This window comes from Planococcus citri, chromosome 4 (assembly GCF_950023065.1).
Source record: "Planococcus citri chromosome 4, ihPlaCitr1.1, whole genome shotgun sequence".
Classification (NCBI taxonomy): domain Eukaryota; kingdom Metazoa; phylum Arthropoda; class Insecta; order Hemiptera; family Pseudococcidae; genus Planococcus; species Planococcus citri.
In genome coordinates, this window is record NC_088680.1 from 43,419,403 (window position 1) to 43,445,556 (window position 26,154).

A 26,154-nucleotide genomic window follows, 5' to 3' on the forward strand; every position below is an offset into this window, starting at 1 on the left:
CATACGAAAATGAATAAATAATTTATGAGAAATTTATTAATGGATTTTAGATAGGATTTATTCGGTGATGAATCTGAGCCTCTGAGGATGAGGTGCTCAATTTGCTCATGTAAAAGCAAAGATCTACAAAATTTTCCATGATTATTGGACTGATTATTGATTCTGAAAAATGTTCAAGTTTTTCAAATTCTCAGTTACATTACAGTAAAATAAATTCACAAAAAGTTTCTGTTTTTCTACCATAAATTAATTATTACGTGCACATTCCTGCAGAGCTCGCTGCGCACCCAAACAAAAATATGACAACAATGCAGCCAGTTATGCCCACGCTTACGTCACGCCGATCCAACATGTAGACAAGCTAAAACAGGGAAGCTTGTGTTGTGTTAGTAGTTCGCCGTGCCTGGTTGTGTGTTTCGCTCGCGAGTGGTTTCAGTTTATCTTCTATTTGAATTTGCGTAGTTTTACTTTACCGAATATTTTAAATAATTTTTGTATAATTTCATCGCTTTACATTCAAAATGTCGTAACAGCTAATTACCGTGTTGTGTTTTTGTTGAATTTCATCATTTGTTCGGTTTTACGAAAAATGCCGCGAAAATGAAATCTTAATCGTGTTTTTATTTTCGCGTAAAATGCCTAATCCGATGGTTATTCGTTCGGGAGAATGTAAAAAGTTTTCTCCGAATATTTTCAACAAGACCAAATGTACCAATTGCTTCAAACAAAAGGAGGAACACAGCGCCGAAGCTCTAGAAAGCAACAGGGTGAGTTGTCGGTATTTTTCACTAACAATCGCGAACCAAATTGATAATAACTGTATCCATTTTTTTATTTATTAACCTGCGTTGTTTCTCGAATACAGTACGTGATCAGGTGAAAATGATGCAGTTCTGTACCAATAATCTATGACGAGGGTAAACTAACGACCTGCTGTTATAATCTGTACCGAAGCTCGCTATCGGTGTTTTTTTTTCTTTCACATGTTCCGTATTGTTTATTTTGGCTACTAACCAAAAATATCATTTAATACCTTCGTTCTACACGTTTCCCATAGATAAGAGTGATTCACCGGGACACCCTTCTTTATGCAATGAAAGATACAAGTAAAAAAACCAAGACTTCTATCGTTAGGGTTACTACACTCATTCCTGCATCACGGTTCGTCGCACTCGTCGACGAAAAAAAAAGATTATGATAATATTTATACTTGTTTTAGTGTACTCAACGAGCTCGTACATAACACCCTTGTATTCAAATCACTCGCGAAAGTCGAAGCTGTGATATTGAAAATGGAAAACTAATTAGAATTTTCTTTTCAACCCCCTTGCATCGGTTCAGCTCATCATCGACTTCGTGTAAAACTGGACTGTTTGTTTTAACCTTATTTAGAGTGCAGAAAAACCGTATTATGTTTACTCGATTCTCAGAATATCGTATTTCTCATTCATTCGTCTGTCAATAGTTCACTTTCTTAGCCAACCAGTTATTACAAATAAAGTAATTGCAACAAAGCTTCGTACGTATTCCGAATACAAAAATACCGGTTTTTAACCCGACGATGCCCCCCTAAAAATGAAAAATCACGCATAAAAAACTTACTGTACCGATGTTGTCCTCACAAGGGAACTTTTGCTACTCGTCAACTCCAGTCGAGCTGAAATTTGGCTCACTGGAAGAGCTGTGTCACCCAGACCTCGGTACCAAATTTTCAGCTGGCGAAATTTATTTTTCGCTTTTTGGCGAATTTTTGAAACTGGTGGAAATGGTCGATTGGCATAAGTATTAATTTTCTACAAAAAGAGAAAACATTGACATGAAAATTTGAAACTTCGATCTGTATACTTAAGTTGACCTCTTGAATCGATTGGTGCTATTTTTGGGCCGATCCGGAGTCTCCTGCAAAAGTTGGTTTTTCTTCAGCAACTTCAAATCACTCAAAAAAGGCGTTGAGATGTTTTAACTTGAAAAAAATACACTTTTCAACTCGTCACCTCGGATTTTCGACTCACCGGCCCTAATTGATTTGGAATGTCGAACTGATGATAGGATTAAATTTTCAGTTGTTGAAGTTGATTGCAACAAAAGTTCGCCAAAAGGCGAAAAATCAACTTTTCCAGCTGAAAATTTGTTTCTAAGGTATGGATGACATGCGCTTCCAGCGAGCCAAATTTCAGCTCGATCGGAGTTGACGAGTTGTAAAGATTCCCTTGTTAGTATGTCTGAAAGTTGTCAAATTATCGTCGAGCTTTGTTTCGTGTACACTCTAAGTACGTATTTTTTTTCTCTATCTCTATCAAACATATGATGGGTAGGTAATTGAGGTGTAATTATGTTGTTTAAGTTGGACGATGAGCATCGTATTTGCCAATCCACTCCACCGGTGAACATATTTTTCTCATAATTGATGTAACATGTTGTAATTAAAGTCAAACAATAAAGTTGGCGTTTTCTCATCGTTTAAGAATGCCTCTTATATTTTTTCGAAACTCCGGAAGTACGGGATTAGAGATGATTTCAATCAGACACGGTTAGAAGTGCGGATTTGCGACCTGGCGCCAAAATGCTCAATGGGAATGAGATCAGCGTGATATCGCATCGATTGTAATCTTTTGATAGGGGTATAGGGTTATATAGTTAAGTGTACATGTGGGAGGTTTGTTTTCTTCTAAATGTAATACGGAATGGGGGAAAATTCGGTGTAGTGAAGCTGCGATATTTCGATCTAAATGGTAAATGTTCCTGTTGCGAACTGTTCCTCAAGTTTTAGTATTTCTATGACAAAGTTACCGGATCTTCAATTAATTCATCTGATTTTCTCTCTGGATAATTTTAAATCGTTTTCTGATGAGTGTTTACTATTAATTACCCTCTGTTTACAGTCGAGGTCATTGACCTTTCACAATTTCAGATTTATTTTTTCACCATTTCTTAGGATTATTTTTTGGATTTAATTTTCTAGTGCTCAGTAAACCATGAGACTAATTTTGAAAATCTAGGAGCTGTTTGAAAAATCCATGTTCTTTTTTGGTTTTCTCTCGTGTATTTGATTTATCTACTTGATTGAAATTTTCAAGTTGATTTTAAAAGTGGATTTTTTTGCTAGATCTCGAATCACTTCATCACTCAGTATTTCGAAAAATTGAAATAAATATTTTCATTTTAACATATCTAAGTATTTTTAATTGAAATTTTCAAGTTGATTTTAAAAATGGATTTTTTTTTGCTTACTCTTCTCGAATCACTTCATCACTCAGTCTTTCAAAAAAAATGAAATAGGTAAATATTTTCATTTTAACTTTAAAAAAAATTATTTCCCATGTTTTAAGATGGAATTTTGTTGATAAATTTTTTAAGGTTTGTTAAAAATTGGCTAAAATTGGAAAATTCATTTGAATCGATGAGAACAGAAATGGGACCAAGTCACAATGTGGGTTTTGAAATACGGCGGATCGACTGGTGATGTCAGATTTCCGCAAAACTGCCGGGAAAGTGGTATTTGGGTGCAGAAAAGAGCCGGGCCTGCATTGATGACTTTTTTGTTAAATTTTTTGAATTCCTTGAAAAATAACTAAAATTTTTGAATAGACCATTTTTTGAAATTCAATTTCATCTCTGTACTGAAAAAAGACGAAAAAATGAACAACTTTGGCAAAAATTTTTACACCTCAAAGCCAGGGTTTTTGGTCAATTTAAACGAGATAACAGTTCAAGTGATGTACTTACAAGGGAACTTCTTGAAGTGTCACACTCCGATTTGAAAGGGACCGCGATTTTTGAAAAGAGCATAGTCTAAAACCCCCAAAACCAAATTTTCAGCTGCCCAAATTCATTTTTTGATTTTTGGCGAATGTTTGAAAATTCAAAATTGACTGTTTTTGGCGATTTATGCATTTTTTTAAAAAAAGTACGTACTTGATCAGTAAAAATGGTCAAAATAAATCCCAAAACTAATATCAATAACAACCCAAATCCAAATTTCACCATTTCCAGCCATTCTGGAGTCTCCAGCGCGATTTTCAATTTCTCCAGAATTTTGAATTTTCTCCAGAAGGCGTGAATATGCAGTTGGGCAACTAAAAATCGAGTTGTGTATTACACTCGACCCGTTTAACGAGTTTATCCACATTTGAGCTGATTTTGAGAGTGACACCTCAAGAGTGGTTTTTTGACCAGCTTTTTTCAAAATTAAAAAATCCAAAAAACCAATTTTCCCGTTTGCGTGGAAATTTTCGAAATTCGCGCGAATCGCTGTATTTTGTCCATAAATAACTCCCCAAATCCCAATTTCACCATTTCCAGCCATTCTGGAGCCTCCAGCGCGATTTTCAATTTCTCCAGAATTTTGAATTTGCTCCAGAAGGCGTGAATATGCAATTGGACAGCTAAAAATCGAGTTGTGTATTACACTCGACCTGTTTCACGAGTTTATCCACATTTGAGCTGATTTTGGAAGTGAAACCTCAAGAGTGGTTTTTTGACCAGCTTTTTTCAAAATTAAAAAATCCGTTTCAGCTTTACAGCCTGGCTTTAGCAACAAAATCCCCGATATGATTCCTGAAAAAAAGTTTTTGAAAAAATGAACAACTGCTCGTGTTTTTCAAAAATGCTCGGAATTATTCATTTCCATCAAAACGACGAGAGTGAAAATTTCTCTTGAAAAATACGTATTTTCATTATAAGAAGTCAAAATTAGTCATTTTTTATAATCATCTAAAGCTGTCAATGATTACAAAATTCTTTCGAAAAGGTATCTAAGAATAAAAATTCCATCATTTTCTCGACATTCGTACCTTCCTCGTTGTGTACTTTTCTATACACATTTCAACCATAAAATTCACCTACTCATTACCCTAATCCTCGAGTATTTACGAAGGCAAAAAAATAAATAAATCAAGATTCTAAACTCGGATAACCTATAAATGAAGCCAAATGAAAACATAATCTTAAAAGTGGAACATAAATGCTCCAATTTTCACGGATCGTTGTACACCACTAGATGCACGAGATCTTCTACAACAACACGCAAATTTAAACCAGCATTTACATGGTTACTCGATAATTATTATAAAAATTTATACGCTCCATGTCTCGGAAAATCTTCTTCGTTTAGAGGCACAATACAAAGCTCACATGTTGAATATTTCGCCAAGTGTTGAAAATTTCGCTATTTTTATAATCATCCCTTTAAAACCTATTAGACAAATCTAAAGATGCTCAGAAAAAATGATTTTGATACTTTGAATAGGACTTACATGAATAACATTTTAACGTAATACTGTATGCCCCCCTGGGCCCCTGCCCCTCAAAACTATTTCGTAAATGATAAGTCAATTTTCTGAGCACTTTTAGGTTCGCCTGGGTGTTTAAAGGTTGTCTTATAATTATCTTCGCAATCTTTTTAATAATTCGAGTCAACAAACGAGTTCCAGTTAACGTAGCTTTGTAAAATAAGATTTTTTTCTTCGTTTCCAGTATAGAACACGCGTAATAATCTTTGAAAATGACCTATGTAAGGTCCTGCGGTTGATAACCTATTTAAAGTATCATTAATAACACGTGATTTGTTCACATTAAATATATAGTATAGCTCTCTGAACTCTCTAGATATAGGTATTGTACTTCCAACATATTGATCATTTCGAAACCACTTCGGTTTTTTTTCAAGTGAGCACAGTGACGACGAAGTGAGGTGGTCATTCAACAAACCGAATCAAGACAGAGGGAAATTCTGAACATGAACTCGAGACGATGACGACGAAACGACGAAAGAGTTGAATAAATTTCACCTCGGGACGTTGACAAATAAAAAAATAAAAATTTCACACGATATAATTTACAATAAGAACACGTGTATGTGCCACGACGTAGGCAACTTTGTCCATTACAACCATTAAATTTTCAGTCACGAGTTGTGCTACCAAAGTGCTCGACTCTGGCAAAGCCTCAAGGGTACAACTTTATACCTATGCGCCCGGATCAATATACATCAAAGATGAAATTCCTCCAACTGATTCGGCGCTTATCGCGCATCATACAAATAGAGAATTTCATAATATAGAAACCGGTTTATACGAGCAAACCGATGTATAAAAATTTAATTATTGTTTCTTAGATTAAAAATGCCACCGCTCGTCATCCAAAATACTACACGTGGGAATTAATATTTTACCGAGAAATACGAGTACTTATACGACGATAATGATAATAATAATAAAATATTTCGAACGACGAATTATATACGCGAGGAACGCGTCAATCATGCGTTTAAATATCTCATTCAGCGGTCGAGTTATACTTGGAAATACACTATGATTTACGCGCGATTGTGCTTCTCGTAAATGCGAAATTTCGCCACCAAAACCGGTTCCACTATTGACCATAAATTTTACAAACGAATACAGCACGCCGTTTTAACAAGTCATTACTTTCAACGCAAATTAACCAAACTGAATGCGTTTAATTTGGCACCCATCTGCGAGCCGCGATTTGTATTTAATAATAATAAATGAAGAAAAAAATTACGGGTTTTGTATTTCCAATTGCTAAATGGCGTAGAACTACGTGTAAAAATTTTTCTACATTTTTTCCCAAGTATATACCTCGTATATAATTTATTCGCGATGTCGAGTAAAAATTAGTCTTCGAAATGTGCGGCGGAGTCGGAGGGGTAAAATTGACATGAGAACGACAAGATTTGTTTTTAAAGACTAAAATACACTAATAAATCATGGCAGGTTTTTATTATTCGCGATTATTTCCACTTTCGAGCCAGAGTGTCTAATGGTCGTAAAAAATTCCACAAATATTCAGCAATAATTTTTTCCATTATTTGAGCGCTCCTGGGAATTGTTTATCCGCCCCCCCCCCCCCGAAAAAAACACGAAATTTTGAAGAAACTAATCTGTGAAGTGAAGATCCTGCGCAAGTTCAATCGAGACCGTTAATCCGATCGATCGGTTGATATTCGATTAATCAAAATCTTAACGAAACGATCGCTCGAGACCTCGCGACGTGACGTTCTTATTCTTAATGCAATTCCTTATCATTTTTCTTTTGAGCCTGTAATGCAAAGCCGAACTCGATTCTCGATCTTATAAATATGAAAAATCCAATCATCACACACGTGGTAATGATGGTTACATCGACGTTGTGAAAAAATTAATTAGCCAAACGAATTCGATTAATCGACTATTGACCTTTTGAATTGACACGGTGACGCTGGCGGCTCTTGAATATTATAATAGAGGAGGTAAAAGAGTTGGAGAAGGGGGGCGGGGGGAGGTTGGTTGCACGAGATAGCCGAGTATAAAAATACCTCCAGCATCAAGACTCTAATTACCATCTGCCCAAAGCTCGCACACTGTTATAAACATATTCCTCTATCTCTACGTCGTAGTAGGTATATTAGAGAGGTACTCGCGAACATGTACTCACACACACACGTAATCCATCACGAGAAATTATTTAAATAACGAGCGTACTCGCCTCGAGCACCTCTGGCAGAAAGTTGAAGTAGGAAAAAAACCATTATCTCGATACCTATGCTATATACTTAATAATATAAGAGATGGGTCGGGGGTTCGCGTTTTTCTTGATTTTTCCAAGTCATATTTTCATATTATATAGGTATCTATTTGTAGCGCTATTGCTTGGATCAGCTATGTGGTTGTAAGCTCGCGTATGCACAGAAGCAATTATTATAATTCAGGAAGGTTTTGATTGATCCGCGAGCGAGCGACTTGGCTTGTTGGCGATTTATTCATAACACGAAACCGACTCGATGTACGTATTATTTCGTTCGAAGGTAATTACTGTTCTCATGGCGTTCTTGTTAATTATACAGATACATGTGTCCGTGTATCTGTGTGTGAGGTTTCCGTATACGTTGTGGAACTTGCTGCTGGACCTGCCTGCCTATGCTCCGATAAAATATAGTGTAAGTACGGTTTAAAAGCTATTTTTGCATTATATATTATGCACCGAAAGTGTGTTATTACGATACTATCAGAGCTGGGATGAGACGAATCGTCCTGTAGAATAGACGCAAGAACGATTTTATTTTATTTCGGTATTTTGATTCTTTTTAAAATCTGTGATTTATTTTTCTAATCCTACTTGAAAGTACATACTTGACCAGGGAAGTGAAGTGATGTATTCAAAATTTCCCTCCCATCCTCTTTCTCCTTTCATTTATCACGATGAATCTAAGTCTTCAAAAGAGGGGAAAGGGGAAGTCGAAAATTTAAAAAATTGAGAGCCACTTCGAGAGTGTTTTAATAGACGAATGAGGTGATATTTCGAAGACGAAACATTCCAGTAAAAAACTGATCACACCTACCAAATGATGAGGAATTTTCTGCATCGAAACTTTGTTCGTTTTAGCATTTTTCGTAGGATCCTTAATTTGTTCCTAAATTTGGGCTCTCGTGATGGAAAAATGTAAAAAAATTTCAAATTTTTCATCACGAACAGTGAAGTTTTTGAGAAAAATGAAACGAAACAATCGTTGAGCTCGAAATTTCTCATTTGTTTGTAAAATTCTCTTTTTCATTTGAGGCTATGATTTTGAGATATTCAGACAAAAATTTGAAAGTTCAATTTAAATTATTATTAAAGACGAAGAATTTGAATTTTTTTTCTCACATTTTCACCACAAAAATTCGATTTTTTGCAAAAAGCAAAGGTCCTACCAGAAAAAATTAAGAGAATCAAAATTTTCATTTCTCAAAGGTTCCGTTGTAAAAATTTTCAAATTTTTCATCACGAATAATTGAATTTTTGGAGAACTGTTGGGTAGGTATTTAATGAGAAAAATGAAGGGAAACAAAAAGAATTCTTCATTTATTGATACGATTCCCTTTTTTATTGAAAACCTTGTTTTGAGGATATTCAGGGGAAGAATTTTTTTCAAGTTTTCATCACAAAAACTCGGTTTCTTGGGAAAGGCAAGAGTCCTGTAAAGTAAAAAATGAAGGGAAAGTAACATAACTTTTTCAATTTCAGAATTTTCTGATATCTACTCAACCTTAATTTTTAATTTTTAGAGAATTTCTAAAAATTCAAATTTGGTTTGTATTTCTCATTGCAAATAATCAAATAAACTGATCAATCCATGTTTTCATTTTGATAACTTGCAATATTCGAAAGTTGCACAGAGGGTCCAGATTGACTGATAACTGTGACAAGTCGATTTCGAAAATTGAGAGTTAGATAAAAACGGGACGGAAACCTGCTGAAGTAGTTTTGTGGAGAAAATTTTGTAATTTTTTTCTTCAGATTTTAATATTCTCCCCCCTCCCATTTTTAAACATCCAATTTTTCCCGAATTCCAAGGTAAATTCTGAAGGGTATTTGAAAGAAAATGAAATCCTCTTCCTCCTCTGGAAAAAATTGGGAAAATGAAGCTGCAGTTTTTATGCATGCATTTTTCTAAAGTCAGTTTTAGCATTTTTCTATGATAATTTTATTCATTTTCGAACATTGGCACTTTTGAAATGATTGCCCGGATTTCATGACAACCTACTTTTACCCTTTTTACAGCTCGAAGTAGGCTTGGAAAAGTGAATCACACCCCCTCTCCTCCCTTTCTGGTTTCAGCTTTGCACATTAACGCTCCCACTAGAGGCGAATTTTTCATTTTCTTCGAAAGTAATCATTGGAGAAGAATATGGATTTGTTTCGATAGAAAATATGCTAAAAAAAATTTACTCAAATCGAACCAAAAAGTCACAGAACGATTCATCTGTACGAGTTCGTCAGAAATAAATTTTACTTCAATTGGAGGATTCGAAATATCAATGGAGGTTCCTAAACAGTTCCGAGATGACCAGCTATCGATTCGAGTTATGCATAGTTGCAAATGAATTATTATCATTTTCCTTATTTAGCCTTCTACTTCAATTTGATCTAATATTAATTTTTTTTTTATTTTGTTAGAAATGAAAAAAATTCTAATTTAAAAAAAATCCTCAAAATTCGAAAAATCAAGTTCAGCTCTTGAAATTTTGCCTGGTGTTGTACTTTTGGATGCTCTTTCAATTTTATTGTTCGATCACAAAGTTTTTCTGATGATTGGGATACCTATATCGTTCCCTATCTTTACCCCCCCCCCCCCCCGATATTTATTTAAGGATATTTTAGTTCTCTTTTTCATCATTTGCAGAGTAGTTATATGGGCCATTGTAGCACATAAGATGATTTGCAGAGTAATTTTTTTCGTTCTTTGTACATTAAGCCACGTGTGCTCCTTTTTGTCCATCAATCTTGTGACATCGATGTCGTCGTTTTAATTGCACACATTTCTCTGGCTCTGTTTTTCGTTCACTGTCGTACATCAAAACATATTGCAAGTCGTAAATGTCGATTGGCTAAATTTAGAATCATCGCGTAAGTATTTCGTATCCAGTTTTTAGTAAAAAACTGTACGTTTATTTTGCCTCCTACGTTGTCGTCGTCGTCGTGTTTTGATGGTATCGGATTTCGCATCGATGTGGTAGATTCGCCTTTCGATGAGATTTATTAATAACCTTAATCATAGCAGAAGCATTTTTGTATCAGTTACCAAAGGGAATCATCCTATATTAGGCCAATAGTCATTTTTCACAGTTATCGTATATCAAATATCAAATATGGAAATATCGATCGTGGGTGAATTGAATTTTGGTCATTTGTTGTAGAATTTTACAAGAATTATTTTTCAAGGGCCCAGATGTTTATCTGTGGTGTAAATGTAGAGAGAAGGAGAAGTAGAAATTGACAGATTTTAGTTCTCTGATTTTGACCTTTCGGCCCCCTCTGCCAGTTTCAAGTCAATTTTTAACAAAATTATTTTTTATTGGGCATTTTGAAAACACTTGGACATCATTTCGCCCAAATTTCATTTTACAGTTGGAATGAAAGAAAGTTTACAAAACGACGAAGACATCTGCTAATTACTCAACTTATGCTGAACCAGCTTATGAAGCGAACTGGTTGACCGCCGATTACTGTTGCGAAGGGGAGGCGGCAAAACTTGAAATTTCGATTTCAAGGAACCTGCACGAGCACGAAAATAATTATTCAAAATATCCCGTCGATTTGAAATTACACCGGCAGCGTATATTTCGACGCTGGTTTGAAATTTCAGCGTAACAATGATATAAACGATGAAGTATATAAGGAGGAAACCGGTTGGTTGAGGCGCGGACGAGTATACGAGCGCGAAGAATGTTATAAACATTGTTTTTCTGCGTCGTACTTCCTCCTGTAGATGTATTTATACGTATTCGTATAGTATACCTTTACCTACCATTGAGTAGTTGGAGTAGTAGAAGAGATACGACTCGGAGTGTATGGAGAAGCTGGCCAGGCCTGTAACGCTGTTCTTCATCCACGATTCACAAACCCCTCGCAACCAGTTAATGACCCTTCCAGTTCTTCGGCCTTTCTTACGCATTCTGTTTGGTAACTATATGTACATGTGTGTGTGGCTGTAGTAGTATTGTATACGTATGTACTTGTATATCCATTATCGAACCTCTTGGTCTTGGTCGTCGTCGTCGTCGTCGTCTTCATCTTCATCGTCATCGTCATCGTCGTGTACCTGTTCTTCTATACGGAACACATATTTCTAATGTGTAAACTTACCGAAGCTTCTGGCCTTTGTGATTTATTTTTTTGTAAATAATAGATTATTACGCTTGTCATGCGTGAAGGATAATTTTCACGTGGAAGAAAAAAAAACTAATAACGTCCACTCTCTATGGAGATTAACACGCCGCGCGCGTTCATACCTTGTTTTGTGCGAGCTGAGATTTTGTCGAATAATGGCGTCTTGGTAAAATGAGTTTTTTTTTTTCGATCTTTCCTTTTGATATTGTGAAGTTTTCAGGTAACTAGTATATAGAGGAGGTGGAATTTTTAATCGATTATCAGAGATCCAATTAAGTATCCTCATTTTATCCTTTGTATGCGTAAGTATGCTCTTCTCGCGTGAGAGAATGTTTACCTGTGAACACTTGTTGCGAAGATTTCAGCGATATTGTGATATGAGATTAGCTCGGTTCGGTTGGAAAATAACTGTGAAAGGTTTCGATTCATTATTTCGCTGGTTCGTAGAGCTATTCGTGGTGATAGGATTTTGAAAATTGGCGGGAAAATTAACGCAAATGAGGGAATTTTTCGAAGACATCAAGTAGATGGGATGTACCTCTACCTACCCCAAAAAAATCTGATCCCTGATAATCTGTGGAAGCAGAATTGAAGGATCAAACGAGCAGCTGTTCAAAATACATCGAATTTATTTTGGAAGTACCTATGTAACTGTTCACCTGCTTAGTACCTATTCAGTTTTTGAAAAACTGGAGAAAATCAGTGGATAAACACCCTGAAGAGGATGAAGAGGAAGTGGTACTGAATTTGACATGGATTTCCATTCCCACCTACCTACAAGGTATCCAAATTGGCAGGGAATTTTTTGAATCGAACAAAAACTTAATCGAAAAAGCATGAAAAATACATCACCAGCAACAATTTTAGGAGCTGAACTGCTGAAGTGATGCATTTTTGATTTTCAGAAAATGTTTAAAAATTAAAGTGTCAAAATTGGTGAAAAAAAAACAAAATCTCATCAAATTGACCTAGAAAACTAAAATTCTGTATGTACCAAGCCTGTATTCAACCCTCCTCCCCCACCTCCGGAGTAATTGGAAGCGATTTCGAACCATTCTGAGCAGTTCTGGAGTCTCCAGCAGATTCTTGGAAATTGACAGCTTTTGGGAAAATGGTGCGTAATTGTTCAATTACGAGTAAGCCGCTAACAAGCAACTATCGCGTTTACTCTTGCTGAAGTTAATTTGGGCTGTTTTAATGGTACTTTTTGAAAATCTGGAATTTTCAAAATATGTCTGAATGTTCCAGAACGGCTTGAAACGGCCTTCAATCGACTCCCCATGTTGAAATTATGCTTCATGTGGAGAAAATTACAGTTTTTCAACTTTATTTGGTAAAATTTTGTAGAAATTTCAACTTTCAAAAATTTGCTGGAGGCTCCAGAACTGTCCAAAATGCTTCGAAACCGTTCCCAATCGATTCGGGGTATCGAAAATAGGGTGCATACCAAATTTCAACTTTCCAGGTCAATTTTGTGAAATTTTTGATTTACGGTAAAGTGGAGGTAAATGCGGTAATTGACGGTAAACTGGAGGTAAATGTAGTAATTTACCAGTAATTGATTTAAAACTAGTAGTAAATTACGATGTATTGTTGGTAAAATGTAAAGTTCTAGATTAGGGAAGTATACGCATACGCCATTTTGGTTCGACACAACGGATGTAAACAACATCAGAGGTATGTATGTATACAATCTTACGAGTAAAAAATGCAATTTTTTCGATTGTTCGCGGGTTCAGGTGAATTTTTAAGTAGTTTCAAGCTAAAGACAATGAAATTTCCTATCGATTGATGTTAAATTTTTGTTATTTCGCGAAAAATTGACGATTTTATGAATACTTCCATTACCCGATTTTTTCATACTATATGTGTCAATTTTAAACTAAAAATACTCAAAATCTTCAGTGAACACACAGGTATTTTAATATATCAAAATGTTCGTAATTTCATCGTCTTTAAAATGGGCGTTTATCGAAAGCTCTACATGCAACCGTTCAAAAGTTGTAGAAGTTTAAAGTTGCGAAAACAATGCAAAAACCAACCGCGGATGGTAAGTATTGAACTTTGAACTAGAATTACTCAAAATTTTCAACGAACACATAGGTATATTAATACAGCAAAACGTTCGTTATTTTATCCTTTTTAAAATGGGTCTTTACCGAAAGCTCTAACTTCTACCGTTCAAAAATTCTTGAAGATCAAAGTTGCGGAAAATGTTCTACAATCAACACTAAGTGACTGATAACAGTGATAACATTGATAACACAATTTGAACACTTTCCGCAACTTTGATCTTCAAGAATTTTTGAACGGTAGAAGTTAGAGCTTTCGGTAAAGACCCATTTTAAAAAGGATAAAATAACGAACGTTTTGCTGTATTAATATACCTATGTGTTCGTAGAAAATTTTGAGTAATTCTAGTTCAAAGTTCAATACTTACCATCCGCGGTTGGTTTTTGCATTGTTTTCGCAACTTTAAACTTCTACAACTTTTGAACGGTTGCATGTAGAGCTTTCGATAAACACCCATTTTAAAGACGATGAAATTACGAACATTTTGATATAATAAAATACCTGTGTGTTCGCTGAAGATTTTGAGTATTTTTAGTTTAAAGTTGACACATATAGTATGAAAAAATCGGGTAATAAAAGTATTCATAAAATCGTCAATTTTTCGCGAAATAACAAAAATTTAACATCAATCGATAGGAAATTTCATTGTCTTTAGCTTGAAACTACTTAAAAATTCACCTGAACCCGCGAACAATCGAAAAAATTGCATTTTTTACTCGTAAGATTGTATACATACATACGCTCTGATGTTGTTTACATCCGTTGTGTCGAACCAAAATGGCGTATGCGTATTAGTAAAATGTAGCTATGCAAAGTAAACCGCCAATAAAGTGCTGTATACCATTGGTAAATTACGGTAATTTGCGGTAAACCGCTGGTAAGATCGGTAATTTACTGTAAATTACTGGTAAATGATATTTTATCAACAGTTTACGACATTTCAACGCTTTCAGAGTAAATTATTTGTACGCGATACGTATCCCTTTTGCAATGAATCATTACTAGTGCCACAGTCGTCACTGAGACTGAACCCAAGTTGGTAAATTACCATAAAGAACATGCCTCGCTTCTTTCATATACGCTTTCCTTTTCTGATCATTGTAAGAATTTCTCAACTGCACTTTTGAAAAAAAAAACATAAATCTGAAGTAGTTGCTTTCCTTCCGGTGGAAAATCAGAACCATTAGGAGACAACTGGCGTCGGAAATCGAAGCACTGCACCCAAGTATGGCATATCTATACACATACGACGAACGTTGACGAAAAAATATTACATACCCATATCTGAAACTGAAAGTACACATGTATTTTGAAACGAACAGTCGAAGAGTAGCGATACATACCATCATCGTAACTCGTAAGCGTCACCACCAGCAGGGCAAAAAAAAGAATGTATTATAAAGATATAAAAATACACCGCGCAGATATAAACACGCCTCTATACTAGGATCTTCCATTAGACTAATTCGTTTTGTAAAAGGTGAAATAAATGCTTGTATTATGATTATGAATTTATCCGCATTTGGTCGGACGGACGCCTACTCGAACGCATGTCTACATTGTATAAGCGCTATAATGCCTGCCCGCGTCTCGTATATTTCGCGCGAGCACCTTTTAAGCCGCGGACGCAGACGCGAGCATTTCGCATTTATTGTTTTTACATTGGAAAGATGATGAGGCGCAGGCGGAGGCGGCCAGCAATATAAATAAATCGTGTTAATGGTGTTATAATGTAATCACGGGTCTCGTATATGGCATTTCTAATCGCGGAATCGTTCTCTTCGTATACTATCCTCGTATACCTACATACATACATATACAAGAGCATGACGTTCCACGTGCACAAACCTCATTACGTAAGGTTTCGTGACCTGAACTTCGATACACATACCCTTATAATAGTTCATGACTTATATAGCGCGTTTTAAATTTACACTTGTTACAATCTAAGCCATTTGGTCGGCTTCCCATCTTCCGCTTAGTCGCCGTGTACAATGTCACAATTCCAAAATCGTAATCGCCTCTCTCGAATACTATATGGATACTTTTAGACTTACACGTTCGTAATATACACAAAAAATCCATAGGGTATGAAAAATTGGTGATTTGATTGCGCAATTAGATATACATATAACATAGCTAAGGTATAGTACCATACATAAGTCGCGATCGTGCTTCATAACCAGTCGTTATGATGCAAACAGGCGTCCGCCACCGCCTCAAAGCGGCATTATATGTTCGAAAAAATACATACCCAAGACGAGATTACAACTTATTTTGTGTTTATGCGTATGAAAAAAAAAACACTCGCGTATTGAATAGGTATAGGTATTGTCGAAACAGATAGTGCAGCAAAAGGGGGCAGGAGGCAGGGGCATACTCGTAGGTATAAGAACTTGGTTAAATTCTAGGTTAGGAATCCAGTTCGTGAGAAATCTAAACTTGTAAATTCCAGATGCAATAAATTTCAATACCGAGGAGTAGATTTACACGGATAAGAGGTCGAGAGATTTTAATTAAAAATATAACCCGCGCCTGGCCGCTTGCCCTTCTCGGTGCAATCGTACAACTCTCTGGGAGTCTTATATACGTGTTAAGAACACGAAAAAAGCGTGTTCGTTCGATTAAGCGAAATCTACGTGTATTTGTATACTGTATAGTGTATACATTTATACGTGTGCGAGTGTCTATGGTCTATGTCTACTCTATCGAGAGAAGTAAAATATGATTTTGCCAAGGTAGGCGGTCTATAGGCTATTTCAGTGATACCCGTTCGATTGTGCTTGCACTTATGGTGATTATAATCTTTAAAACAACGTGAAACATAGGTAAATGCGCGTAAATAATTAACAAACGTTTAAATCTACCTACCTATACAGTATGCTCTATGCTCTATGCTTCGGCAAGCAGCGAGCAATGGGCAGAACGCAGAGTTTATACATATCTCGGTATGTATAGATAGTAGTACCAAAAGGGGTTTACCGGTCCGACAGACATAAGAGCGAGCAAACACAAGGCAAGGCGAACCAAAACAACCGATTAGTGACCTAGTATAATGTCATATTGCGGTTTTATTTTCATTTACAGGGGGGATTGTTTATTCGATATTGGTAGACTATTTATGAATGTTTACTGAACATTATGAGGTGATAGTGAAAGAGAGTGGTTTTGCGAAGTATTTACCGGGCCAAACCTTGACCGAATCGTTTGTCTAATTTTTAGTCGATTACATTTTTGTAGCTGTTTGAATAATTTTAGGTACTTCTTGTATCCATAAATTGAAGTACTGATAGAAAATGACCCGTGGGCTATCGATTCTTTCAAGTTCCTGAAAAAAAATCAACCTTGCGAGTGCATAAGTAGGTACCTATCCAAGTTGGCATTATTTGGTTGTTCCAGAAACAGAGTGTAGAAAAATAATTGTTGAACCAGGTAAAAAAAAATTGAAAGATGGTTTACAAATACACCACCAGACTAAAGTTCAGGGCCGTGAGAGGCTGCAGAATTTCATTTTTTTAATTCTTGGTGAATTTTCAAAAATTTAAATTTAGTCAATTTTTGTACTAGAAAATCAATCAAATTGCGGTAAAAAAGTGAAACTTGTTTTTTCTCTACTTTCGACCACCCCCCCCCCGCTCGTTCATTAATTGGCGGTAGTTTGAGGCATTCTGGAGACTCTATAGAGAATTTTTTAAATAAAAAAATGCCATAAGAAAGGGTAAACTGAAATTCATTACTTATTTGTGCTCATTCCAAAATTCAGAATTTTTTTCAGAAATCATTTGAAAAAGATGATCATAAAATGACAACGTATAAGATTCATGTATTATTTTTCAGCTTTGAAATTGATTAGTGAGGGTTTCGAAGTGTTCTGAAGCTTCATCAGATTTTTGGGTTTCCTATAATTTTCGAGAAATTAACATACTTACACGAGACCAAAAAGAAATTTAGCATCACCTAAAAACTCGGATGTAACATTTTCATGATAGTTTTGATCGACTTGAGTGCAAATTTTCAGAATTTATTTCTGTCATTTCAACTCCAAAATTTTCTCCTTCAATTCGATATTTTTGAAAAAAAAAATGAAAAATTCGTCGTTTACTAACACGTTAACATAACAAGCTGGAATTTAGTCCATATCCCTAATTTGACTTCCAAAATCGATTAATAGTCGTTTTGAGTCATTCTGTAGCTTCAAAAATATTTTTGGATTTTCAAAACTCTGAAGCAACTGTCATAGAAAAGACTAAAATGAAATTCAGTGTCTGTAAATTTGAATGTACGACTTTGTGGTCTTTTCTAGCAAGTTGGGCTAAAATTTTTCAAAAACTTATTCTCCTTGTTAAAACCCGAAATTTTCTCCAGTGGTTTTTTTAAAAAAATGAAAAATTCCTCATTTGCAATCGCCTTGGGAAATATGGTTTAAAATCCTAAATTTCACCTCCAAAATCAATTGGTGGTCATTTTAAGTAAGTCATTTTCAAGCTTGCAGCAAATTTGTGGATTTTCCAATTCTTGAAAAAATTCCATAGAAAAAGTCAAAATGAAATTCAATTTCTCTTAACTCGAATGTACCATTTGTGTAGTCCTTTTTGAGTGAGTTTGACTCAAATTTTTCAAAATCTGATTCTTTTGATTAAAATCCAAAATGTTCTCTGGCGATTTTTTCTAAAAATTAAAAATTCCTCATTCACAATCGCTTAAGTAACATGAAAAGAGAATTAAGGAAATGACTTTAAATCCCAAACTTGACCTCCAAAATCGATTAGTATTCGTTTTGAGACATTTTGGAGCTTCGGGTGCATTTTTGGATTTTATAGATCTGAAAAAGTTACTGTAAAAAAACTCAAAAACGATTTTTCAAAATTTGTTCCAAAATTAATCGAAAAAAATCGTCTACACAAATTTGAGTTCACAAGTGTTGAACTTTATTTACTTAAACCTTTTTTATGACGGAATTTTTCCAAAATTGGAAAATTCAAAACCCTGTTGAAGGCTCCAGAACGACTCAAACAATCGATTTTGGAGGGTGAAAATAGGATACCATCCAAATTTCAGCTTTCGACTTTAATTTGGTCGAGTAAGTATGTACTGAGTTATTCATGAAAAAATGACCCTTTGGATTTTGAAAAATTTACTAAAAATGGGCTTAGTGTGTTGTATTTTTGCTTGATCTATGGAGTTTGCTTTTGTCTACTTCAAAAAAATTTCTGTCCGTTGATTTGGGATACCTCATCCCACCTTGAAAAATTTCTTGCTGCTCTGTTTCCAATTTTGGGAGATCTTTCAGGTTGTTTCCTTACTTTGGTGCTTTTAAGATCGTTGTACATATGTACTCGTATACTAATAATCGTATACTTACACTTAATTTATGTATTTTTATTCCAAAAAAGTGGTGAAAAAATTTGCAATACCCATCTCAAAAATAATTAAAATGCAGTGTAAATTGTCGGGGGGGGAGCGAGACACTTGAGGTAGGTATGTTCGACGTATTCGCGAAGAACTGCAAATTTTAAAATTTGCCCTCGTTAACTTCACTTGATTTACGTCTAAATTATATTGAAGTTCTTATTTGTGCAGACAATAATTATTAATATTGTACGAAACGTATCAATTTTTTTTTGCATTTTAAATGAAATTCAGATGCATTTCGTAACATTTTCTTCGAACTTTCATGTCATTGTTTGGAGTAAAATTTTCATTTTCCCGAACTGAGAAACTATCTGGATTTTTAAAAATATAGTAACATTGGTGATCGAACAGTCAATCTCGTCCATTTGAACATTTTTTAGTAGCATGTAGAATTGTAGATTGTATCAATGAACTTATTGGAATTTGGAAGGAAGAATGGAAAGAAAGACGGGAGAGAGGAAGGGAGGGAGGGGTGAAGAATGAACGCGTGAATAAGGGTTACATTGGGATGTCCTCTTCGCTACACGTGCTACCCTTCGTATAAATTTATCATGTCATCTCTGGCAAGCTAAGCATTAAAATGAGACCGTTTTCTACCCAAAAAAAAGTTGACAAAAGAAGAGCATCTATTCAGTTTCCGGATTCGATCGCATATACTTATCCCTATTGACCCTAACTTCCTGTCGAACGAAGATGCTGCTATTGTCCATCGACCATTATACAAATCAGATAGCAGCATCGAACATCGATACCAAACGATTGATAGTTTTTTTTCCTTTTCCAAATACCCTTTCTTTTTACTTTCTCACATTTTGTCCAAGGTTACATCGAACACGAGTTTCGTGTAAATACCCGCCAAAAATCTAGAGCACGGGGTACTTGAGATAACGCGTGATTGTGTGCACATGTGAGATTAAAACCCAACTACCGATAGATACTTGCATTAAACCAGTATTTACTTATGTACTTGAGCATAGATACTTTCAAAGCATCGCGTCGTCGTTCATCTTCTTAAGATATACGAAGATTAAGTATATGCGCAGCGTAGACGAAACGCGGAATAGTAAAAATGCCTTTTACGCAATAGATCGATTTACTGATTAAAATTGCAATCGAATTACGATAAATAGTTGTACAGGCTAACGACAGTATAACTTTACATACGCATAAGTGACTATGACTACTGTAGTATACCGCTCGAGTATAAAAAGCTGTGTACCACCCGACCGACCTGCCGACTGCGAAGACCAAAACCCTGAACATGTGTTCACGACTGAGTCAAGAGAAAGCTGAACTATTTTGGTCATGTAAAGTACCATTGTACAATTGCACATTTAAGGTAAAATTAGAATCGTTGTTGTATACACTATACACACTATACGTATACGTATAAAAAGGAAATTATCGTCACGGTTTTGGAAAAATACTCGTATCTTTTGATGCCGGTAGTGGAAGCGAGCCAAGCTCGTGCGAAGTAGAAATATTGAATTTATACTCGTATTTTACCATCAGCAGCAGTATAGACGACGACCACAGTGTCAAAGAAAGCAAAAAAAAAAAACAACAGTACCATTGGCGTGGCCGCGATACAGTTAAAGCGGTCATCACGTCATTAAATGCACAGATTGCTCGGACCGATAACAGGTTCACTGATTCACGTTCTAGTGCATCGGTATAGTTTGAAACACTGAAATTAATTTAATTCGATTTGACGTATTTTTTCTCCTATGCCAGAATTTTGTAAAAATAATATTTCACTTCTCTCGGCTCGTTATGAAAAATTGAACGAGGTAATATGTCGCGTGTGATAACCCAAAAAATACGAATAGGTACGCTATAAAATTGCGTGATCTCGTCAATCATTATCGCGTATCCTGGTTTCCTGGCGAACGAGGAAACACTGAATTAGAATTAGGTACACAAAAAAAGTACACAGCTTTGATTGAAGGCAGGAGCCAGGGGGTAGAATAATTAAACTGAACCGCGCCTAGTTTGTTGGCCTTTGTTTTTTATTACGTCGGAGTTATCGCAATGTACGAGTACACCAGCGACTGCGAGTGATATTCGCTCCGGATATTTATAAACTCTCCGTATACACTCAGCTTTTCAAAACAATATTCTCGACGTAGGGCAATTTCCGAACGAACAATGTGCATTTAAATTGACGTATTTTCACGACGTAAAATTTGCACAAACATTACATATGTATACACGCGTTCATTTTATACAACAAGCGAAAATCCCTGAACGGAATTGGCTCAATTTAATACAATATGATTTCCATTGTTTTGTAAATTTTTAAAAGTACAACAATACAGTCGCATTATATTATTAAAATCGTAAAAATTGACGCAGAATGGCGAAACAAATTGCATCGATGGAGTAGTCGGCGTGTTGGTTATTTTTTGTGAAATTATTCGCTCGCACCATTATTTACATTACTATAGTGGAAAATTATAGGGATGCTGATGTAGTTATTGGTTAATTGTAGAAATAACACAGTAATGAAAGAAAAATGTCAACTTCGTGTTTGGTGCTTTTGATTCGATTCTGATTAGACTGAAACAACTTGCCATCGATTTTTTCAGAAGTATTTGCAATGGAAATTTCATAATAATATTCCCAAATCGAAATGCGAGTACTGTAATTTTCCAGAGATGCCCAGCACATTTTCGATTATTTTGTAATAATTTTTAGAATGAGAAAGTAACTTTTTTAATCCTCAAAAATCTAATTTTTCGAGGTTTTGGTTTCATTTCACTGGGGCTAATTCCAAACTTTCTGTTTAGTGCGATTTTCCACTCGATTATTTTTTCTAAAAATTTTGTAATTAAAAATCAGTTTAGTGTTGAAGTTTGTAAGAAAATACTTACTTCTGATGCCATTTTTAGCTCATGTCACAATGTCTCAATTTCAACATAGCCACTTATGTCCTCTGGTCAGACTCTGAATGTGACCATGTGTTAAATTTATGAAATAAATAAACTAATCCAAAATTGTATTTTTTTTTTCAGGTGAGTACGAATTTTCTTTACCAGAGCAATGAATGTTTTTTCATGTACGAGAATGAGTAAGTCATTTCCATAATTTGCGAACTGGGTCGTATCCAATGATGCCTTGAAATTTCCGGTCCATCGAAATGTGAACTTGAATTGAGTTAAATCAGCTGGAATATTCTCTAAAATTAATCTCCGTTGCTCACCTTCCGATATAAGGGGGCTTCGTGGTATAATTAGATGCGTACAGAAAAACCAAAAACTAAAAAAACTACTGATTTTGGACAAAACCTGAAAAAACTTGAACTGAAATTTCTTTTAGAAAAACTAAATCCTAAAACACCGAAAAAATATCGTTTTTTTTTGTAAATTTTTTTTTTCAAAAATACAACGAATGTTATCGAATTTCGTCCCAAGTATCTCATTTTTTGTTATACCATCCCCCCCCCAAATTCTGTAAAATTTGAAAAAACTTGGAAAAAATGACATACATTTCTAAAAAATCTGCAGTAAAATGATAGGTAGGGTATAAAAACACGAAAAAGGCTCTGAAATTACACGAAAAAAAAATTAATAAAAATTACTATTTCAGTATAGTAATCGGATCCCATTCAAAAATAATAGTGATTTTTACTCAGCCAAAAAATACATTTCACCTATAGAATTAGGTAAAATTCATTACTCTCATAGTAAAATTTACTAATCTCATAGTAAAAATCACAATATTTTTGAATGGGATCCGGTTACTGTGTGAAATAGTAAAAATTATCCATAATTTTTTTTCCGTGTAGGTACTAAAAATTACTTAAAAGTGAAAAAATGTCATCGAAACTTGACAAAATATAGCAAAAATTGCATAAAGCGTCAATGAAACCTCTTGTGAACGGCAGTGAAAACATCAAAAATACTATAAATCACAAAAAAATAATGAAATTCTGAAATTTGGCAAAAACTGCTTGGAAAAGTGTTAATAAACCTATTTAAATAATATAAAAACATAGAAAAAGCATTGAACGAGCTTTAAATCACCAGAATTTGATGAAAGTCCAGAAAAATAGAAAAATAAAATTATCAAAAAATAACGAAAGTTTTGTAAAGTCTGGCAAAAATTGCATTAAAAAAATGGCGACAAAAACATTTGAAAATGATGCATATGAAAACATCAAAAAGTGCTTTGAAATTACTGAAACTCTGGAAAAAAAGTAAAAACACGTTTCAATGATAAAGCATTAAAATCACTGTAAAATCACCAAAAACTGATGCAAATGTTGAAAAATTTTATGAAAAAGTGTTTTAAAAATGTTAAAATCGTATAAGATGACGAAAACATCAAGGAAGTATACGAATATGATTTGCAAAAATCAACAGAATTGTGATAAAATTTGAGAATTTGGAGTTTTGAAGTTGGCTCAACATGTGAACATACCGAAATTCCGCAATACGAGTTATTCAAAATTATTGAGAGCGTGGTTGCTGGAAAAATACCGCAGCCTGTCGCTTTTTGGTACCCGAATTTGAAGCCGATTTTTTATCTCATTGCTCAATAATTTGGGATGATGAGCAATTCATCAGATATATTTTTGGTTTCATAATTTTTTCGAATTTTTCGTTTGAGTTTGAATTTTTTTCGCAGAAATATACCCCAACTTTCCCCTGCAGTAGGTAACTTACCTACTTACTATATTTTGGTACTTAATGCATTTTTCACGAAGATTTTCCTCTTCACAGTGTTTATATCTGACTGTGAAACGTGTACGATACAAAGGAATCACGTTTTCCGCGCAAATATGTGAGAAACTCTCGATTGTTTGAGAATATCCGTGGCAAAAAGAAGAAAAAAAATAACAACATATTCGTGAGAAACGTAATACAATAATTTCCGGAATCAAGGTCACAATGATGGTATTTTTTTACCATTTTTTTCTTCTTTTTTACTCATTTTGTGATTCGCTTCGAACGTTTGGCGAAAAAAAAAAAGAATTAAATATCGTTTTAATTAGAGAGTCAACGCGTCATGTCTCGAATGTTTACTTATATCACTATACCAAAGACGAGCAAAGTTTCGAAATTCTCGGCCACAGTCAAGTTTATCAATTGGATACGCTTCAGTGTCGCGTTCGCGTCCATGTTTCCAACTCTTCTGCTATACAATAGTCTACCTATGATGTTTTCACACTACATGGGAACTGGTTTCGGGGACGAATTCGAATAATCGAATATTTGAATATAATGTGCTGTCGAGAGAGCTCAGAGATACTGGACAGTGCAGCATCTATACGGATATGTTATTTTATCTGCGTCGCAGTTTCTGTTCTTATTTTTACGATAATTGTCCTGTATACATAATGTCCTTCTTTGAAACGCCCAGAGATGATCTTTTGATTATATTTTTTTGCGTTTCGATTCTGGTCCAAAAGGTGTGGATTCTTCTTATGTTCCGTTGATTCGTAATTTAATTTAATTTAATGGCAGGATTTTTTAAGCAACAAAAAAATACAAATTTGTTTCCCAGAAATGAGTGTCATATTGCAGGTTTTTTTTTGAAAAAATACTGAATTGAGATCATAATCTGACCGCCTTAAGTGCAGAATTCAGTTTTAATCAAACACACAAGGTGATTATCTGATTGATCTGAGAACGTGAATCGACGACCACGATCAGTCATATAATTAAACGCAACCAATCACGATATCTCCGATCTAACCAGTTGACTGATAAGTGGAGTAATTAGCGCATCTGTTGGGATAACAGGTGTCGATGTCGATCCTTTTAAACGTTTCTAATTAAAATATTAATTAAGGAATCGATATACTTATTTCCATATTTTTCATTAATTGGTTTTATAGGAAATCCTGTTATATAGGTATACGATTTTTAAATTGCATTTTTTCAAGTTTTAATATTCTTTCAAAAAAAAAGATATCTGGGAGGTAAAAACAAAAAAAGGTGTTTTAGGATTCAAAATAATTATATTAACTCGAAACTAATTGCATATTTTATGTGTAGAAATTAACGAGATTGTTTTTCGTGTTAGTTGAGGTATTTATTGATCACGTGAGTGGTTGTCCAAAATGGACCACCACAACTTTCTTTTATGCGTTTTGCTTTTCTCAGCGATTAATTTGATTTTTTTTGAAAATTTTTATCACTACATACGTATTTACTCTTGCAAGGGAACCTCTCAAGGTACTCTCCTCCAATTTTGAACAGCAGTACGATTTTTGGCGAGGGAATAGTTGAAACGCCTCCACCAAAGCAAATTCCTAAATCAATTTTTCGATTTTTGGTAAATTTTTGAAAATTCAAAATTCACCATTTTTGATAATTGGAGGGGTATCTTTCTCTTCCGAAAATTATCTGGAGGTCGAGATCGTTACTGTTACTTTTTTGTACTGTAAATTACGTAAAAAATATTGTACCTATAATCGCGTGTAAATAACAAGAATTACTCGCTTTGGCGAGGGCTAGATCTCCGTATCAGCATCAGCGATCGTTTATTCTACTTTTATTTGCAATTCGGAAATTTTTCTGAATGAAAAATACGTTTCTACCCATTTAACTTCAGATAAAAATTACGTCGAGGTATTTCTGTTATTCATAAATATGATAATTCGCCGACTGCGACAGTTGATTTGCGCTAGGTCATTCGCGGTGCATTATCTGGATTCTTTACTATCGTAAATATTCATATCGCTCGTCATAACGAAGTGCAAATTCGATAAAAATTTCACCTTGGGTGGAAAAAAAATCCATTTAAGTTACTTCATAGCGAGCGAGTACTAAGTATGAAGTATGTAAGTATTGCTGTTTTTGTTCTTATCATTTTAAAAAAAGTAAAATTATTACACGTAATAGTTCATCCTGTAAAGCCTATATTTATGCGGCATAATTTTTAAAATTTATACAAATTTTTTTCTTCCCCTTCCCTTTCTCATCATGATTTTCGAGAATGAAATGTAAACATAGTATTTTAATTTGAAACAAGGTGATTATTTTTCCATCATTTCGCATGACGTGTTTG

At 34.7% G+C, this 26,154-nt stretch overlaps 1 protein-coding gene across 3 annotated transcripts in view; it reads left to right on the forward strand.

Annotated features, from left to right (window-relative positions):
* The first annotated feature begins 366 nt into the window (after window positions 1-366).
* osp (outspread) overlaps window positions 367-26,154 on the forward strand; it is a 116,472-nt gene continuing 90,684 nt past the window's right edge. For all 3 annotated transcript variants that reach the window (XR_010558367.1, XM_065361625.1, XM_065361627.1), the window contains exon 1: window positions 367-767. Coding sequence is in view for 2 of the 3 variants with exons in the window: in XM_065361625.1 (XP_065217697.1) it covers window positions 636-767 (132 nt within the window). In the remaining variant the exon portion in view is untranslated. The remainder of the gene's footprint in view (window positions 768-26,154) is intronic.